Raw genomic sequence first — 16,013 nt, 5'->3', positions numbered from 1 at the left:
TAGAAAGTATTTTTTGTAAATAAAGCTTACTGGTAGTGATGGCAGAGAGGAATAAAGTCACAACCTTTATGAAAAAGAAAGATGAAAACAGTGACTTGCATTTTTAGAAAGATGTTTGGAATGGGCAGTGATTCAATTTAAATCATTATTGCAAAGCAGAATAGAGAGGAGGATTTTGCTACCCAAACAGCAAACTGATGCTGGTATAAAATCCAGACATTAAGTGCCATTTACAGTCAGTGCTGTGACATCCTGCATCCCACGTAGGGCTCAGGTGGAGAGTTTTGCAGGGCTCAGGGCAGAAAGTGAAAGTTTTCAGGCTTCCAGTCTAACCATTGTTTCATAATAACTTTTTAACATACTCCTTGAAAACACTTCCTTCATAGCCTACCCAGCTTTAAGTTTTTTATATACAAAATCGTGAGAAACATAACTTTCTTTTCTGGAAATAAAAACAAACAAACCAAAAACAAAACAGTTGTACCTATTTAGTTAATACAGGAACAATGTGGACTGTGCCTTTTTTTTCCCCATTAATTGGTGAAAGATTTATTGCCACTTGTGTATACAAATGTGGGAAGTTTTCCTGTGATACTCTTATCTCACTTTGGTAGCGTGTGCCTGTTGCTGTGCCATTTCCTGGGGTGTGTTTGCACAGAATTGATTCTGTTCTTGGAGTCATATCGATGGAAAATGCCTAGGTCACTTTCAGGCTGTATAATACCTGACTGTTTTACTTGTGATATAATATTAACCATCGTGTTCTTGCTGAAGTGCAAGATTGACTATTTACTACAAAACAACTTGGTTCACTAGAAACTATTACATCAGTACGCCTGTACCAAAAAGCCTTTATTACACTGCAAAGGTTAGATGAGAAGGATAAATGGGGGCAGGTGAAGGTTTCTTCTCGTCTTCTGACTTTGCCCTCTGCAGTGATTTTGGAGCAGCAGTGATACAGGCTCAGACCTGGCCAGTTGCCACTGAACCACCCGTTTGCACTGCAGAGAACTGAGTGAAAGTCAGAAGTACTGGAGCAGCTATGCCCTGCAGACAACTCGCTGGGCAAGTCCAGTCCTTGCTGTGTGTTTTTGTTCTCTTTAAATAGTATGGTAGGTACTGGTAACTGACAGATGCCTGTAGATAGGAGGAAGATTCTCATCTTTCACCTTTCCCTTCAATGAAATGAAGATGGTGAGAATGGTGGTCCAGGTGATCTCCAGAGGTTCTTTCCAAGCTCAGCAATTGTGTGACTCAGAAGCATAGGACTGTTACAGTGGCAGTGGAGATGCAGGGTGGGTCAGAAAGGTGCAGGGATCCTTTGGCTTTGGAGAGAGCCTTTATAGTAATGCTGTGAAGGGGACCTGCGAGAGTGAGAGCTGTGGCAGGGATGGTACTTAATTTTTTCTTCCTGCTTCTTAGGAAAAGATGGAGATCCCATCCAGAGTTTAAATAAATTCCTGGTTCCTTCCAGTAGCAGTGTGTTTATTCTTTGGGTGTTATAGCCAAAGCAGATTGCCTTATATCTATTTTTATATCTTTTTTTTCTTACTAGAATAACACTGCCTTTATTTGGATGGGTGTTGCTGGTGTAAAAGCATGTGTACTGAAGAGATGGCGTATTTGGCTCCCACATGTCTGAAAAGCAATGGCTGTAGAGGCTTAGTGCAGAGATTGAAATGAGAGATTGGAAATAAGATTGTGCCCTTATTGCTGAAGGTGATAGCTACCAGCTCTGGGGGTGCGTGATGGGCAGGAGAGTAGGAAAGCAGCTGAGAAGACCACCATCAGCACCAGACATGGTGCGGATGTGAGAGCACTGCAGTGACTGTGCTGTGAGCTCATGGGTGTCAATGCTGCCCTGGGAAGAAGAGAAGGGCACTGCTCAGCTACTCTGGAGTGTGAGGGTGAGCTTGGGGTGCTCCTGGGATTGCCTTTGTTCACAGTTCTTTGTAACCATCACTTACAGCCTTTATTTTCTCAGTCATTTCCCTAATAGTATCATGAACTCATCCTGTGGAAACTTCTCATCAGTTGTTTGTTTTGAGCTGCTGAATTTCATCTCGAGTTGCCTGCTCTCCGAGCAGTTCTCTTCCTATGCAACTCACAACTTCTGTTGTTTATTTCATCAACAGCAAACATTGTGGCGTGCCTTCATTTTGAGACAAAAATACTGAGCAAAATCTTTCCCAGGAGTGATTCTGAAGGACGCTACCAGTGACCAAGTCTGTAACTGGTCTTTTAACGTGGCAGTATCTTGCTCTTTACCTCGTCCTTAGTTTTCTACTCATTTTTGCCTCCCTTGGTATATGGAGTGAGTTCCTGTGGCCCTGTCCTGCCCTGCAGGAGTGCAGGCAGGAAGGCAGAAGGGTGCACGTCCCCTTTCATCTCCAGCTCTGTGATGCTGGACCTGCCCTTGTGTCAACCAGGATGCAACCTACACTGCTTCCTCACTCTGCAAAAGTAATCAGAGAAAAGGTTTGGGTTCATCTGTCACGATCTGGCTATGTTGCGTTTCTGAGGTGTTTTGTTTAATTTTACCTCCCTCCACACATTCAGTTCCTGCAGCTGTGACACCTGAGTAAGGCCTTGTTTTCATTTGGAAACACTCTTTTTGTAGTAGGACATTGGGCCTCACAGTCCTGTAAGGTGCTGGGTATGGCTTAACATCTTTGTCCCTGGTCCTGTGACTTCACATGTCACTTCTTCTGGAAGGTGACCATGTGTTTTCCTCAATGTGACTGCACTGAGCTTTGAAGAGTCCATATCAGCTTTGGCCGTCGCACCAAATATCTCAGTGCAGATCCCTGTTAGCTCTTCTGCCCGTACCATAAAGTGAAGCTTACTTTCTTCTGTCTAAAACATTTGGTCTCTTATTGAGGCCTCATTGCTTAGTAGCATCTCTTCTTTCCTAGTTTGCTGTATATTTATATGGTTGAAAAACCCTCCTTGTGTTTGTTCTAATATCCCATGGAAGATCTAACTCAGCTTGACTCCTGGCAGTCCTTTATCTCTGCAATACTTGCCCTTTTTAGGATGTAGCTCTTTGCTGGTGAGTCTTTTTGTTGTTGTTTCCCTGCTAATATCCTTTATGAAGCGGTTATTCACCCATTTATTTCTGGAGGCTTTCTGTACAAATGTTTTTCTCCTCGGCTGTGATTCTAACACTTGTACTTTCTGGCTCGACCTATCAAATGTTGGATTGGTGAAGGTGGAAGCAATTTCTAATAGTCACCTGCTTGTTTACTAAAAATTGTGCTGCCTAATACATCATTATTTCCTGAAACTGGTAATTGTGGTTAAGCAGTACTCAGAATTAATGCGTTATTGATTAGCAGTAGTGCCCTTAAATCTAGTTGCCAGATTAGATGAGAGGTTTCTCTTGCCAAGAACAACTGCAGTGAACAAATGCAAATATTTAAAACATCATATTTGTTTTATTTATTGCTTTATTGCTTTAGTGAACGCATTTTTGCTCTTTATGGCAAAAAAGCAGGAAACTTCTCTCTGTCCCTTACCTCGTCCTTCTAATTACTGGACTTTTTCTCATTAAATAATTTCTGTATTTCTGTAGATTTTCTAGGAGGCAGTTTTCAGATCTCAGTATTTGAATTCATGGGTTATTTGCTGGGTTGAGATTCAGCCCTATCTCAAAGGTAAAGGCTGTGGGCTGTCAGCACTGCGGCCACAGGCATGTGTGGGACCCCGCTCTGGGGAAGTGCTGCACATTGAGCCCCTGTGTCATGGGTAAATGTATTGCGTCCATGCTACGGAGTTCTTGATGAACAGCCAGGATCATCTTCTCTGCTCCATCAAAGCTCTGGTGGGTAAAGCCAGTTCACCCCAGCAGCTCTTCTGGTGAAGCTCTGCTGTGTGAGGGAGCAAGGAAATGGTTCAGCAGGGAAACAAGACCTGGGGACAGACCATGCTTGGTTTCTAACTTACCGGAATTTGAAATGTGCCAGTTATCAGTGTTCCTACTTTGAATTTTTATCAGTTTACGGTTTTATGTTGGAGCTTCCTTCAAGTCACAGATGGAACACAATTTATTTTGTCTGTTTTATTTGGATCATTAGAGCAAAATTATAATCCTCTGCAACCTCCGGGGCGATCAGGAAGAGTAAGTTGTCTGCTTGGAGGAAATAACCTTTCCTTTTGTCCATTCTCCTTTCTAAGAGGAGCTCTGAAAGGAGCTGTGGGCGCCCCATCCCTGGAGGTGCCCAAGGACATGGATGGGCCCTGGGCAGCCTGAGCTGGGGGGCAGCCAGCCCACAGCAGGGGTGGGGTTGGGGGGGGGGTCCTATTCTGTGACTATGATTCATTTATACTTTCCATCTAATTTCAGTTCTTCTGACTCAAATCCCTTCCCACATTTGGTTTACTTAGTAGAGCGGTTCTAAGTCATTTGACAGCAGTGTTGGTGCTGTTTTGTCAGGAAATGCTTTTTTTTTTCCCCCTGGTGTTTTCTGAAAAACTGTCACTTGCATGCATGTTGTGATGGCTGTGAAATTGCAAACCTGCAGATATTGTAGCATCCTAATATGTTATTTTCTTTTGTAGACACTAAATCCAAAATGGAATGAAGAATTTTATTTTAGAGTAAGTTTCCCTTTTAAATGCAATCACTGTAATGTAGAAACTAATTGCATGGTGTTTTGTACGATTTTATTTAATTCACTGTTTATATGTCTTTATGAAAAGAAAATGTTCATCCTGATGCTTCCTGTGGTCTTAAAATGTTAATGTAGTGGCAAATAATCAGAAGCATTTCTGAAAAACGTATGAAATTTAAGCTGTTATGGAAAGATTAAAAATAAATAAATAAAATGAAAGACACGGAAATTTAGGGAAGGAAGGTTGAAAAAGCAGTTTCTCTTGACCTTCGTATTGCTTGCCAAGAAATATTCATATCACGCTTTTTTCTTGTTTTTAACTTCTGTCTTTTTTGAATCATTCATAAAGTGAAGGTAACTTTCACTTAAAACTGAGTGGTTTCAGCTCGCAGGTGACTTTTCATAAGAAATGATCACTTGAGAAAGGTAAAAGAAGATTTAAAATGGTGATCATCAAAACCAACATAATAGAAATGAAAACAGCGATAACTCAGATGCCGAAAGTATTTTCTGAGGAGGAATGGATTTATTTCACTGCAGCTGCAGCTTTCACAGAAGTAGGTTAGGTAAAATTTCACTGGTTTTAAAATCTAATCTTAAACAGCTGCTTGAGAACAGACGTTGTCATTGTAGATTGTTAAAAATCAGCATCCCATCAAGCACTGTTTATAGCCTTAGTGCTCATCTCTCTTGCTAACAGGAATATTTAAATAGTTCCCACCAATTCAGTTATAGTAAAAGTGCTTTTTTGAGGTTCAGATGGATTTTTTTCCTTCATTTTTTGCATGTGTACCAAGTTCCAACCATTTCAAGGTTTGGCAACTGGTTAATACACATCTAAATCTCTAAAACAGTCTTTCGATAAGTATTTTTTGTCATTTGTATAATACAACCTGTTTTTTGAGCTATGCAGCCTGCAGGCACTAATTTCACTTCCCTCATCCCATCCCTTTCCCAGTGCTTCTAAGACAAAGCACAGAGGTGGCCATGGCACAGGAAAGAGTGTCAGGAAGTTTTACACTGCTATCATACATAAAGACAGTTGCACCCATTCTGATTTGGGTTCAGGGCTCTGGTGTTCTGTCCAGTCTGGGTTTCTGTGTTTGTGTTCTCCCAGTTAGTTGAAGCAAAGGATTTATATAAATGTATTAGTTCTGTTTGCCTTGATTTAATCATTTTCTAAACTTGTGCCCATGCAGTGTTCTAATTGAGTGAATGAAGCTAAAATAATATTATTTTGATTTTCTCCTAGGTAAACCCAACCAATCATCGCCTCCTGTTTGAAGTGTTTGATGAGAACAGATTGGTGAGTACCTGGCTTGGTTGTTTCCCAGAGCTGTGCAACACAGGTGATGGAAACATAGCACATCTTAAAGGTGTATGTTTTCTGTTGTTTACATGGTCGAGAGTTAAAAAATGTTTGTTTACATAGGTTGTAGCATACAAAGTGTCTATTTTATGGGCTAATGGGACAAGAAACACAGAATTACTCTACTTAAGCTAGATGTTCTGTTGGTGGAAACCACATCAGACTCTTCCTGAGGTTTCTCTGGTGTGAGCTAAAAAGCAGTCCCAGCCTTGTTAGTTGCACATAAAGCTGCTGCTTCATCACCTGATCACTTGAGCATCTCTTTCCTGTACCTTTTAATTACTTAATCCTTTTTGAGATGTGGTAACCAGGACTCTGCTCAGTTACACAAGACCCGGGTCCTTGAAGATTTTAGTTAATACCAAAGTAATGCTCTGTGCTTTGTGTTCGGTTCTGCCCCCACTAACACCCAACATGTTGCTAGGGCTTTTAGCCTTGAACCTCACTTGTCTGATGTAAGCGCTATTTCTGAGATGATGAGTCTTTCCAAAACTTACTGCATGTTGCTCTTGTGATGAAGTGAGTACATTTTTCACACTGATGTGTCAAATAGACAACACTGTCATTCTGCATACACTAATTTAAATGGATCCATGTGATGGCACATTGGGTGGATGACTTTTAATTTTTGTCTGCTGAAAATTGAAGCACCATTTTTCTGCTCATGAGATGAGGCCCTATATTTCTTGCTTTGGAGCAGTACAGTGTCTGATGAACCTGCTTGCCTTATTTGACCGGTGTTGTGAGGACATTTTTTTTCCAAACAAAAATACACAGTATGGAAATACTGATCACAGAAAATATCCTGGAGGTGCTCAACACCAGGCTGTATAGAGCCCTGGTCAGCCTGACAGGGTGGCAAGCAACCAGCCCATAGCAGTGGCGGGGTGTTGATGATCTAGATGATCTTCAAAATCCTCTCCAACCTAAGCCGTTCTATGATGCTGTGGTACCTGTATGCCATGCATGCAGCTGGAAGGGTGGTGGGGGTGTTTGTGTTGAGGTGGAGGATGGAGCAGAAGCGCGTGGAAGAGATTTCGTTCTGCCTGCAGAGGGCAGTGGCATGCACGGGGATGTCCATGTGTGCCAGTAAAGAGGTGACAGGAAAAAAAACACAGCTTGACTGTGCGCTGACAGCTGAGAACTGGAAGGTTCAGTATACCCTTTTCTGATATATTTTATAAGATGTTGGGGTTTCCTTTCTGTGGCACTGGCCGTATACTGACAGTATCAGTGTTACTGTGTTGTTGAACCATTTTTTGTTGGTTCTTCGTGTGATCCCACTTCTGCAGGCTGTAACCTGGGGATGAGGAGCTGCTGCTTTCCTTTCAGAAAGCGTTCTGAACCATTGGCCAAGGAGAACAAGTACATGGGTTCATAGTGGCACATTTCCATCACGTTGTATTTACAGAATGAGGCACTAAGTAGATCATTTTAGCTTCCATGTGAAATACTTGTTGTCAACTCTTACATGTCTTTTACCCCCAAAATACTTTATTTTCTTCACATTCCTAAATTATCTCAGTGCTTTCTGTCTGCAGCATATCCTTTCCTTTCTCTCCCCCCATAAGAGCAGAGAATACATGGTGTGTCTTCATCTTCAGATAAAAAAGAGACTATGGAAAATGGTGTACCTGAAAAATAAGATAAAATCAACACTTGTGCTTGCACAAGACAGTTCCACAGCATTGTGGCTGTGTAGAAGCTATTCATGTTTTTCTTCTTGTTGGCTCCTGGTCCACTTAAAACAATAGGGGATTGTGCTGTCTGCTGGCAGTTGCAAGGTTTGAAGCTTCCATTTGTCTTTGATTGGTCACTTTATGTCTTTTGAAAGCAAGCCGCATGGAAACAGAGGTTTAAACGTCTAGACAGAGCACTGACCTGCCACCGATAGTTTGTTGACAGCACTTCTCAGTGTTCTCCTAAGGAACAGATGTCTGTGCATTGAGCTGATCCTACGCTGTCTCTTCTTGTAGATGTGCTTTTAGCTAACCGGGTGCTTCCCCAGCATGTGCGAACCGTTGCGATGGCGGGCGCCCTTTGGCTGCGAGGATCCCCCAGTCACCAATTTCCTGCATTGCAGTGGAGCATATTCAGGGTGTTTGTTCTGCAGTTGGATGTATCCTGCTGGTCTGTTCTGCTTCTGAGGTCTCTTGGCTCTCAGAGTGTAACTGTATTCCGTGCCTGCGATCACGCCCATGGTAGAATTGCTAACTTTCCCACTGGAGGCTGGCCAGTAAAGGGCAGAGTTTCTGTGCGCTGTTTAAGACAAATCGGTACCAAACGGCAATGCGACACCCGTCTCTGGTTTTCACTCGTCGTTACTGCCCGGTAACACTGGAAAAGGAGCTTTGCCTCCTGTCATTTTGCGCATTTCTCCTGTTTCTACTGAGTGAGAAATCTTTGCTGTGCATAGGGCTGCTTTGTTTGCTGTAATTTTTACTGATTAAAAGTGGCTGTGTGGGCTCACTTGGGCTGCATTGCGCTCCTAGGGACAACGTGAAAGTTGTGGCTTTTTAAAGGCAAGGAGCTTGTTACTTAACCGTGCTATGAGCACAGTTAAAATTGAAAGCGTAACGGTGCTATATTTACTCACGTTCTGCCATGATAGCCTCGTGCTGTAACACACACCAAAAAGTTAAGCTTGAAATATTGTTCCTTATTTGCATGTGGCGTTGACTTACAGCCCTAACACCGAACCGTTTGTGTTGTCGTTAACTTTCCGTGCGCCCTGTGCGAACGCGCCGTGCGGGTACGAGATGAGTTAGATTTATAGCGGCGCCGAGTGTGCTCGCTGCCTCGGTCAGCTGCGCCCTGATGGAAAAGGAGCAGCTGGGAAGGTGCTGTTTCAGGCTCTCGCTGGCATTAAAAAAAAACAACAGAACCCCCACTGGCTTAGATTGGAGAGGGGGAACCGGGCCACGTGACCGCCACCATCCTACCCCATGTCACTGTGTGTAGGAGTGCTGATTGCTCTTACCCAATCATGCCTGGAATGCTGCTTGCCACTTGGGCTATTTCTGCTATCTGTCGCTATCAGTGCTGCAGTGCTAACAGTTTGGCAGATGGGACACTTTTTCTTGGAGTTTATGTCTTTGGTTTTTAACTTCTGGCAGCGCCTGAATTGTTGCCGTTCTCCCTCTCCTTTTCTTCTCTCTGTAAAACCATGGCCCATCGGCTGCGGTTTCATTTTGGCTCTGGGCGAAGCAACACAGCCCCCGAATCCGAGATCCTCGACCGGGAGAGAGAAGATGAGATTTTCATGGCATTCCACACTTTGCCGAGAAGAAGCAGCCCTCACGCTTTCTCCCGACACGGAGCAGATTACAGCGGTGGCAGCGATTTCCAAGAAGTGGGCTCCTTGAAAAGGAGCACCTCCATGTTTATTCCCCAGCTGCTGAACAGCATCAGCGCACGTCCCACCAGGAGCTCCTCCATGCAGATCTCTCTCCAGCGCAAGGCTGCAGATGAGTGCGCGACCCCGGAGACCCCCAAGGAGACACCCCTGAGCAAGGCCTCGGATGTTAGGGAGCATTACGTGTCTCCCGTTGAAAACCATTCATCCTCTCGGAGTAGCCCAGAGGTGGCTCCTGATGATTCTCCACCCAGGCAGACAGAGGAGTTGGGGCAGCAGATGAATGGCACTCTTCGCTGTAACCGTAGGATATTCCGTACTATTCCTCCTAATAACCAGGGCGACGATGCTCTGTCCACCGCCCATGAGAACGAAGCAAAGGAAACACCTTCAGGTTTGAACTTCAGCGGCGTGAGGATTCAGCATCGTGCTTCAAGTGCCGATGTGCCTCAGGTTACTCTGTTGCCCTATGGTTCCGAGGCTCAAAATAATGCTCCCACCCCCGAGCCCCGGCGCTGGTCTCTGCAGCATGTGCCAGACATGTCAGCAAATGCAGGGAAAAAGTTCTTTGTTCTCCAGTTACAGCAGCCGCAGGCAAGTGGTAAAGGTGGCGAGTATAACTTTGGCTTTACTGGGACAAAAGGGGATAGATTGGTCAGGTACCCACGCATACAGCTGGGGAGGAGCGCTTCCTACCCTGTGCAACCACGGCCAGAGGAAATCCGCCCTGCAGGTGAGGGACTGACTTCAGAACTGCATGGAAACAGCAGGAGCGGGTCAGAAATATCCAGAAGCAATTCAGTAGAGAAAATTCCTCAAGGGAAGGGATGCCTGTTTAAAATCAGACCAGATCAAAACACGAGACAGCAGCACTTCAGAATCCTTGTCACCCGTAATCCCGAGGAGCAAAGTCCAGTGGTTGGTACAGAATGTCGTGGCACCCCTGGTCCTGCAGCAGCCAGCACCGCGGTGAGTACGATGCTGAGTGTGCTCTGCTAACACTGTACAGAATCGCCGTGCAAAGGCTTTTAAACCTGAGGCAACTGGACGGCTCCCTTGTTAGTGCTAGAACATTCGCTGTTTCTCTGGAACCAGCCACTAGTGATCTCTGTTTCAGATCTGCTTTAGCTTTGTCCTCGGCTGTGGTTATGTGCGGTGTAATATTTTGAGATCCTAACGTCACATGTTGTACATAAGATTCTTTTAAAATCAGAACAACCAAATGGCAAATTAAGGGATCATGTTTAATTAAGGATTAAGGAATTCTTTGTGCACTTCGTAGCCTGAAAACAAATGCTTTGATAAAGCCTAAGGATAATGTGCATGTTTGTACCCCTGTGGCTTTAAAAATGTGCATCGTAATGCAATAGGAGCTAAGGTGGTAGAAATCTCATGGTAAGTCTAATGAAGGTAACGGCCTAGCAGGTAAGGTAACAAAAAGTTAGGGGGAAAAAGGAGGCGTTAGGGTGTATTTTTTCACTCGCTTTTGGCCTTCTCTAAGCTAAGGGTTTGTCCTGTTTTTTTGTGTGCCACAAGTCCTGATCAAACAACTTGGGAAACTGTGCTGTCAGTTCTGTTTGCGTTGGTTTTACTTTCAGGTGCCAGGATTCATCTTCTGGTCCTGTTATAACGAATGAAGTCTGAAGTTTCATGTTTTTAAGCCATTTTTGAAAGACCAAAGCAGGAATGAAAGGGAAGGGTTTAGATTAGTCATTTGCTTAAACTGCTTTACTGTGCAATTTAACACTGCCCACTTGAGTCCCTGAGCTCAGTGATGCTGTATATAGAATAGCAAGTGCTCTGTCTCCAGCTGTGAAAACAGATTCACTCGGAGAGATTTGGGTCTTCGCTGCCTGTGTTCTCATTCTGCTGCGCTTTTGTTCAGTGAAATGCAGTACGGAGAGACAGCTGCTCACTGCAGCAAGGCCGTATGATGACTCTGCAGCTTTCTTGTTGAGAAGCTGGCATCTCCAAGCTATTCTGGTGTAGCCTTCTTTTGAGCCCTTCAGTCGTTATTATGCATAGAAAATCACAAATCACAGCCAAGTGTTAATAAAAATACACACTGAAAAAGATCCCTAAACAAAGAAGTACGGTTTCACTTCACTTTCTGTCAGCTAAGCAGCTCAGTAAGTAATGCATGGTCTCTTTCCTGCTAGCCTAGAACATTTCAGCAGCAAAGTCTGGAGTGAAGAATCTTCCTTGATTTTTCTCCTTCGTTTGAATCTCACTGGTGCAGTACATTGCGTTCCACTGTGTTTTATCTCACACTAAAAATGTTTGTGTGGTTTTCCTGCTGATCACTGGGTACCTGTGAACTATGGTTCCTGGAGGACCACCATAGCTGGCTGTATCAGTCAGTGCAGTCAGGCAGCCCCAGTAGAAGCACTGGCAGTTGGAGCAGCTGGTGGAGCTGTGCCCATGGCTTCACCCTGTGCCCCTGCAGCAGTCCTCCTGCTTTGAAAGGTGACAGACCCCAAAGTCACTTCTCTGGTAATGACTCACATACCAAAGATGTGCTTCACTGTTTCCAGAAGAGAATTAAGCAATTTGTTCCTTCAGGCTCTTGGTTTTAGTTACTACGTGAAATCAATTTGGCCATCCCTGAAGCATGGCAGTTGCAGAGGCACTCACTGAGAGAAAGTGCGTTCCTCAGTGCAAAAAAATCAAATCAAATAAAATTAATTTCAGTGTAAATCTTGTGATGTTTCTTGTATTTCTAACAAGCCCAGCCGTGGCATGGGTAGGGGTGGCTGGTTGGCAGGTCCTGTGGAAGTGGGGGCACAGAGGGTGTCCTGCTGAAAGCCTGGTGTGGTTTATCAGTATATAAACCGTCCTTTGGTGTGTGCCACTGCGGAGGGCTGTCCCTGCAGCCCTGTTACACTGCTGTGCTTCAGAGCTGTGAGGGTACCACATGGGACCCCTGCACTTAAATGGCTTTGTGTGTACGTGGTGGATCCTGGGCCTGGGGCTGCAGGCAGCAGCTGCTGCTGCCGTATTTATCTGCAGTGAAACGCTCAGCATGCATCAGCAGTTCTGCTGCTCCTGAGTGGTTATGGCCATTCAGTGTCTGCTGTTTGCAGTGGTTTGGGGCAAGCAGGATACATTTCATTATGAGCTGTTAGAGAACATTAAGAGACACACTTGTGCCCAGTTGTGATTGTCTTTCTTATGGAAGCATGCTTGCAAAACTCCTTTGACTGCTGTGATATTTTACATGCTGTGTGCATATATCCAGTTGCACAGAGCAAACGCATTGTCTGTAGCTTAGGATCTGTGAGTGCATATCTCTGTCTTGGATGGCTGTTTGGGACCGGACAAAGGCATCTTTGTTGTGACTGAAGAAATGGAAAGTGCTTGATGTTGTGGTAGTGCTGAGCTATGTTCAGCTGGCAGACAGCACAGGCAACTCCTGGCTCTGCCAGCCCACATTTTACAAGTCGGCACGTATCTTCCTTCCTTAAAAGTAATGTTGGGATAAGCTTTGTTGTGAGTGCAGAGTGCTCTCCACAAGCCATTAGCATCGCTTCCTGCACTGTTCTGCCCTTTGTCGTACATGTCGTACACCTTTCACAGCTTGATGATGCCTGGAGTATCAGTGGGGAATCACTGCTACTAACTTATTGTTTTAGTGCTTCCATGAACTGGAAGATAATTCCAAGATGGCAAAATTTTTCAAAGGAAGGTAGCAACCCACAGTCAGATGCTGCTGCTGCTCTGACACGTCAGTACCATCCTCTGCTCTATCCCAGCAGAAGCATTGTGAGTTTGATCTCTCTGACCAGTCACACTGGGGGTTATTCATCTCTGATGTGACCTAAGGGGATGCATGTCCATGAACCCACTGATCGAAGCAGGGACTATGCGCTGGTGTTCAGCTGTGTTACTTCTATAACCTATCATGCTAAATTGAGTCTGTAGTAAAGGCAAACTTCTGCTCTGTGTAGGAATAGAAGTGGATGCCTAAAGAGCTCAGCTCTTGCAGTTTCTTTCTAGCAGTGAAGACGTACAATAACATTTCTGCCACAGTTGGACTTCAAATTAATATCACGTCTATTAGAACTTACAGAAATGTGTATGGATTTCCCATCAAAGTAGAAATATCTGAGCCATCAGTGGCATGTGTTGACAGCAGTTTGTCAGAAAGGAGATGTGATTGTGATGTCCAATATCATCTATTGTTGAGTAAAGGGGGAACAGGAAGAATGCCAATTAACTTTTTATGACCCTGTATTTATTATTCCCTATTTTTTGGTCAGAAGCTGTCACCACGCAGTGCTCCACATACTTGTAATCTATGATGTGGAAGTCTTGGATGTTTTTGCTTGACCAAAAACCAGACACGTGAAATGCAATCTTTATTCTACACACTGGAACAGAAGGTTGCAGTATATAATACAGTCATAACAATAATAGTTAATGAAGACAATCATTGTGCTTTATTTGCCTTGAGTACTAATTCTGTAGTCAGTCTCAGTATTTTACCTTGGAATTTGCAAACCATGAGGCGTTTGGGTTAGGATGAAAGTCACTTCTGGGCTGTATTTGTTTTTCTTTCATATGTAAACTGATCTATTTGTTTCAATTAAACAAATCCTTCCATGTTTTTGTGTAAACTGTGGTAACGTCTGGAAAGTCTCTTTACTGAGATCCTGTTGGGGTAGTAAATGGGTTATGTTTTGCTGGTCCTCACAAGAAAAACTGGTGGGGGTATTTAAAAATAAAATAAAATGAAAATATTTCTGCCTCCCACCCCCTCCCTCATTCAGGGAACTGTTCAGGAGGTTCTGTTTCAGGATCCAGCGCTAACCCAGTCCCTGGAGGAGGGAAATCCCAGTTTTCCTTTTAGCGTTGCACTTGACACAGTTTTCATTGTGCAGCGTAAGGTTCATCATCCTTAACTAGCCCCAGGCTGATAACTGCTGGGGACCTGAGGTTCGTATGTCCCTAAGAACATCAGCTACCACAGCTCTTCTGCTGCTCTGCTCACACCCAGTGTCAGCAGCTCATGAGATGTGGGGAGCTCTGACCTGTGCCTGCTGTGCATCTCTGGGCTGCCTGCCCCATGCAGCAGCTACTGAATGCCACATGGTTTGATATGGCAGGCACCAAGAAAAGTCATATTGTTAACTGCTTACCTGCTGTCCTTTGTTGTACCAGTTGCATAGTGAGGAATTAGAGCTTTTTCTGACACAGAAAGGCGAAAGCTGTGTAAGAAATAAATACTGTTGTCTGAATCCCTTCATGGACACCTGGACCAGCACAACTCACTGGACACAGGCGGTGGTGGATGGATGGTGTTACAGCTCTGCCTTCTGGTGCTGCACACAGCGATTCCATCCTTCATACTGCACTTGTCCAGGTCTGGAAACTTCCTTCAGGGACTGCTGTCTGCACTCTAATGTGCATTTCTAGAATAGAAGTGATGCTGCCTGCCCTTAGCTAGATGGTTACACCAGCTCAGATGAACGGTGCTGTGAAGCTCTGCCCTGGACTTGTTGCACCAAGAGTGCAGATGGCTGCAGTGCCCCTGTGCTGTGCAGATGGGGACACTGATGGCAGCTGCAGGTGGGGGTGAGGATGTTATTCCTCAGTGGTCACAGGTTCTGTGATATCCAATTGAGCTGTGGAAAATCTGCTGCAAGCACCTTGCCCATTTAGGATATCTATTTTGTCTGTCTACTGTAGTCCTGTAGATACACAATACAGTCAGGAATTGGCCACGTTGTCTTTACCCATCCCCAGAGTTCCATGGGAAATAGTTCTGGATTTCATTAACTTTGCTGGTTTTCTTGCTGCAGGCTGTATCTTTTGGTATTTTTCTGTAAAGTAACTGGGGGAAAATAAAAAATTCTTGAAGAAAAGAGCTGGAAATAACACCACCTTTGGTTTCATAGCAGTAATTAAGTACTTGCTCTTACATGGAAAGTTGTATGCTGAGTTCCATTATGCAGTGATCTCTGTAAAGCTGAGTTTATAAGGCCCACAATTTACAATGGAAATGCTGACACAGCCATAATGCTGGAGGTGCCAGCCAGGGCACTGGGCACAGAAAACCACCCGTAATAAAACAGATATGGTGTTTACTGCTTTTTGCACTGTTCAGCTGCTTGAGAAAAGAGATCAAATTGAAGTCACGCGTTTTGTGACTTTTGTAATTTACACCATCTAAAATCTGGTGCTTTTATCTGTTTGCTTCGGTTTGTTGTTTTTTCCTTTTTAATTTAAGAGGATTGCATTAGTTACTGTTTTGTGCAAAAGGAAAAAAAGAAAAATGAGGCTAATAAAACCAGCAGTGTGACTGTGCAGCTTTTTGTTGCCAAAAAGAATGAATAAACACAAAGGAAAAAAATTCACCTTCCCTCTCCTCTAATCCTCTGCTGCTGCGTGCACCCAGCGGAGTGCTGCACTGCCCAGGGAGGGTGGGAAAAGCAAATCCTGAGGCTGAAGACCTTGGTGTTGCCATTCCCAAAGCAGTGTTGCTCTCAGGTGTGAAGTGTGCTGACCTTCAGCATGCAGCACAGCAGGACCGATGTGTACAGTGCTCCAGGAAGGAGATCAGCAGGGCTTGTGCTGGTATTCTTAACCCTATTGCTGAGAAAGAGTTTGCAGTCGCAAAGAGCAGTATCTGTGATTGTGACAAACAGGCAAGGGAACAGCAGCCTGCGTTGTCAGC

The 16,013-nt window shown here is 44.3% G+C and overlaps 1 protein-coding gene across 12 annotated transcripts in view; it reads left to right on the top strand.

Moving 5' to 3' along the window:
- The window catches only part of NEDD4L (NEDD4 like E3 ubiquitin protein ligase), a 115,349-nt gene that overhangs the window by 51,966 nt on the left and 47,370 nt on the right, over positions 1-16,013 (top strand). For 8 of the 12 annotated variants that reach the window (XM_015848164.3, XM_085529327.1, XM_015848163.3 and 5 more), the window contains 2 exons: positions 4,561-4,599; positions 5,866-5,919. In XM_015848164.3, the coding sequence (XP_015703650.1) occupies positions 4,561-4,599; positions 5,866-5,919 (93 nt within the window). Of the gene's footprint in view, positions 1-4,560; positions 4,600-5,865; positions 5,920-7,431; positions 10,307-16,013 lie in introns of those variants that run through there. The other 4 variants (XM_015848161.3, XM_015887235.3, XM_015887234.3 and 1 more) reach the window with 1 other exon arrangement.

The sequence above is a fragment of the Coturnix japonica genome, chromosome Z (assembly GCF_054131305.1).
Source record: "Coturnix japonica strain WE chromosome Z, WE-NBRP24, whole genome shotgun sequence".
Taxonomy (NCBI): domain Eukaryota; kingdom Metazoa; phylum Chordata; class Aves; order Galliformes; family Phasianidae; genus Coturnix; species Coturnix japonica.
This window is presented reverse-complemented; position numbering and strand designations above follow the sequence as displayed.